The 4,160-nt window shown below is 45.2% G+C and overlaps 1 protein-coding gene across 1 annotated transcript; it reads right to left on the reverse strand.

Moving 5' to 3' along the window:
* Window positions 1–2,268: 2,268 nt before the first annotated feature.
* On the reverse strand, window positions 2,269–3,191 carry LOC116227550 (uncharacterized). The gene has a single exon (XM_031590912.2). The coding sequence runs from the start codon at window positions 3,067–3,069 to the stop codon at window positions 2,269–2,271; it is 801 nt and encodes a 266-aa protein (XP_031446772.2). The 5' UTR covers window positions 3,070–3,191.
* Window positions 3,192–4,160: the final 969 nt, after the last annotated feature.

Raw genomic sequence — 4,160 nt, forward strand, 5'->3', positions numbered from 1 at the left:
GGACTAGATAAACTGTGACTGGCTTTGGAAGGAGCTCGACTCCTCAATATGAAACTTGTAGGATCCTCTGACATTGGCTGGACTGGATGACCTTGGAGGTCTCTTACAGCCTCGGTGATTCTATGATTCTATGACTCTATTTGAAATGTTGTTGGCCAAAAACAAAAATTAAAGTTGTGAGATGCTGCAAATTCCCCATGTGAGATGAAGTCTGCTTCCATTTGGGAATGGCTGACCAGGAAGCAGAAGGGAAAGGAAATAAATCTTCAAAACCAAACCCTGTGCAGTGCAGAAGAGGATCTAAATGGTGCAGTACAAGATAGAATCTAAATGGTTTGAAAGAGGATATGAGAAAGTGTACCTCTTACCACATGGCTAAAGATGCTGCCCTGGCAGGATTCAGTGTGTAAGATGTAAGTCTCTAGAAAAGAAATAAAACCCAAGTTTTTATTTAAAACCCAGTGCCTTTAGTGTTGCCACCTTGATTCACTCTCCATCTCACCTAAGACCAGCTTTAGGAGCTACTTCACATACAGTCTCCTATCATGCTGAAAATCTCCTTTGAAAAGTAAACAGGTTTCTGATTCTTTATGCTGCCACAGAAGACCCAAACAAGAAAGGCAATATAATCCCTTTAATCTTTTCTTTCCCGTGCCACATAACTTGCCTCCAAACCTTTTAAAAATAATTGCCTGCAGGAAAACAAAGAAACAAGCTGCTGTGGCATTATTGCATGCCCATCATTAGCATGCATTAATTTACTGCAATGTGATATACTACACCTATACCAAATCTGGTTACTAAATCACGTAAAGGTGATTCTGGCTTGAAAGCTTCACAACACAGAGATCAGGGCCAGACCCAATGTCAGAGCACTGTACAAATCAGTCCATACCAAGAATATTGTTGTGTTTTGTTACTCAGTACAATTTCAGCATCTGTTCTGGTCCCGTGTTCTCCCGCTGACCAAGAAGAAAATGCCTGAACTTAATGGTCCGTATATCAGTGTCTCACACACCAACAGTCCCTCTGTCCACAAATCCTGGAAGCCCATGCTCAGACCCCAGAAAGCCCAACTCTGCCCTTCTTTCCTGGAAAGACACAAAGTTGCAGCTTTCTGCACACTGGCCAAATGAAAAATAAAAGAGAAAAAGGGCAAATAAAGGCATTTATAAGGGAATGAGATGCTTTTGAGGAGGCAACAATGAAAAAGGAAGATAAGGACAGAGGCAATAGCAGATAGAAAGCACCCAACAAGAGCAAAGGGTAGGTGGGGAGAAAATGCTGATGAGAAACTAAGGGAAGAGAAAGTAAAATGAAAGAGAAAGGAGTCTTAGCAAATTTCCATAATACAACACTGATGAAGCCTTTTATAACTGTAAACGAGAATGCTCAGAAATATTCCCTTACAGAAAGTTTGCATACTCATATTTTAATATCTCTGAACACTTTTCCAGACGTGGTAGAGGTGGAAACCTTCTGCTGGGGCTGCATGCAATAAAGGTGGGCTACCCACATCCCATGGAGCAGTATCACTGAGGCTTATTGCTCTGTATAACTCCACAGGGATTGATACACCAGTCAAAGCCCCGTGCTGCTTCACAGGAGAGCCAAAGTTCCATACCAAACCTGCTGCTCAAGAGAAGCATGATAAGATACTCATTATGTTCTGCCAAAGCAGTGAAGACATCACTTTTACCTTCTGCAACCTGGACATAGGTTGCTTCTATCCAGAAGCCTGAGGTGATTCTACAAGTGCAAAACAGTGAAGTACCATGAAAAGTAAAGAAATTCTGAGCCATGTGAAGCAAATCTAAATCCACAAGTCTGAACGGCATTAAACGCTGACATAAATCTCAGCCTGCACTTGTTCAAGCGCAGACTCAAGCACTGACTCGGTGTGCATACATGTTATTCCTATTTACAGACCACAAAGTGTTTACCTGACTCTATCCTCCCCGACTCAATACTGTTCATTTTCTCTGACTGAACGTTTGGCTGCAACATTTCATGAGATAGATTTATACAGCCATAAATAATGAAATGATTGTAGCTGTCCTCGAAACAATTGCTGAAAGATATACACCATCACTCAATACTAACGTCAAAAAAAGACTGTCAGAAAAATCACCTTACAGCATAGAGGAAACTTTTGAGCTTCACAGAGTGATTTCACCACATTTTTCCATCTGAAAGACATTTTGCTTGTGCAGATGATTTGCACAGCATAAACCCATGTCAGTCAGCTGAAGGGCTGACCCCAGTCATCTATTCTGCCAGTACTCTATGAAACGACAAGAAATAGTCTCTGATCTCCTCGGAACCTCCACTACAGACTTCAGGGGGAGGACTTTCTAGTGGATTCCCTTCAAAATTGCAGGAACAGTAGTTGTATCCCCAGTCCAGGTTGACCAGCTCCCCAAATCGTGGTGGAAGGGATCGCAGATGGTTGTTTCCCAGCCAAAGCGTGCGTAGATTCCTTAAAAGACAGACATCCTCAGGCAGGTTTTCCAGTGAGTTGAAAAGCAGCAGCAACGTTTCCAGTTTCTCCAGCTGCCGGATGCTGGAGGGGATGGTGCGTATTTTGTTGTCGCTCAGGTCCAGGAAGGTGAGGCTCCTCAGCTGGCAGAGGGCTGCGGGCAGATGGGTGAGGCTGTTGTTGGCCAGGTGGAGGCTGTGCAGCCGCTGCAGGGCCCCCATCTCTGGGGGTAGGGTGTTCAGGTGGTTGTTGCTCAGTGTCAGCCTCTCCAAGTGCCTCAAGGTGCCGATTTCGGCAGGGATTTTCTTCAGGTTATTGGAGTCCATGTAGAGGAGGGTAAGGTTCTTCAAGCGGCTGATCTCGCGGGGCAGCAGCTCCATGCGGTACCTCAGGCAGCTCTCTCGTTCTGGGCTCATCTCCAGGGCCTGCAGCTGGTCCAGGCCAAAGACCTGCACAGGGACTGATGCCAGATCTCTGCCTGAAATCTTTAGTTTCTTCTTCCCTTTGTACTTTGGATCGTTTTCTGTGAGATATCTCCAATGTAAGTCAGGACCCGTAGAGGTGCATCTGAAGGACGTGGCTGGGTTCATTCTCCCAGCAGAAACTGCTTGAACCAAGAGCACAGTGGTGACTGATTATTTGTTGCTTGCACCACAGGCAACCACTGAGGTTCTTGGCTGACTGAGGCTCTCTGTCAGCTTTCCTCTCTGCTAGGCACGTTAACAATACACATGCAGAGTGTTTGGGTTGCTCAGATACTTCCCACCGAGTAAACATTTGCCCTTCTCACATGGCCAGGTGCTTCCTTTTCAGCACTGCAGTGCACACAAAACCCACCTAAAGGATGTTTTCTCTTGTTTCAGGCAGTCAGCTGGTGGCAGTGATCTGCCGGTACTCAGAAAGTGAAGGTGTTTAGAAAGTGAAGCAGTGGGTGGGCAAACATAAAGTGGTTTTGTTTGTGGAATTCATGCTGGTCAGTCCCAGGGGACTGCAATTGAAGATAAAGCATGTGGTAAATGAGGCAAGAAGACAGACTCATAGCTGGTGCCTGGGAGCTGGAAGCCAAGAAGAGGGCCTGCCCTCAGGGCAGTTGTGCCTTTAACATTAAGCAAACACAATAAAGCACTGGTTTTGAAATCTGAAAGTCCTCCTCCCTCCTGCTGAGCGTATGACCGTCTGTGCCACAGATACAGGATCTCGTGCTGAACTTTCTCTGGCATATTTAAGAAGAATTTTTTATTCCTCACAACATAGCTTTCGTAGAAGATGAGAAATACCAGGTTTATCCTAAGCCACTCAGCACAGCATGCTGTGTACAGAGAAGGGCATTTTCCCAGAAGGAGACAATTGTGGGTTTGAAGCCTCAGGCTGAGAAAGCCACCTCTTTTATTTCATCCTCTAATCCATAAGATTCTCGGCTAAAAAGTGCTTAGACTGAGAATTTAAAATGTTTTTCATGAAGAAATTTCTTCACATTCTCCTACAGGCTATTAAAGGCAGAAAACAATGCCTTATAAGCGTGGCCTGAAAAGATCTACCAGGTCAGGTCTGGTGAAGAGTGATGCTCCAGTTCTCCACCCAACTCCAATTTCCCATCCATCAGATCTCCTCAGCCCTGTGTGGTGCTGAGCTTGCAGGGGGCCTGTATCCCAGCACTGAGGAACTGCATGGCAGTACAGAT

The sequence above is a fragment of the Phasianus colchicus genome, chromosome 3, assembly GCF_987193195.1.
Source record: "Phasianus colchicus chromosome 3, bPhaCol1.hap1.1, whole genome shotgun sequence".
In the NCBI taxonomy this organism is placed as follows: domain Eukaryota; kingdom Metazoa; phylum Chordata; class Aves; order Galliformes; family Phasianidae; genus Phasianus; species Phasianus colchicus.

Excerpts from the sequence above, each read along its gene's own strand:
- LOC116227550 (XM_031590912.2), bottom strand. The coding sequence starts at position 3,069 with ATGAACCCAGCCACGTCCTTCAGATGCACCTCTACGGGTCCTGACTTA.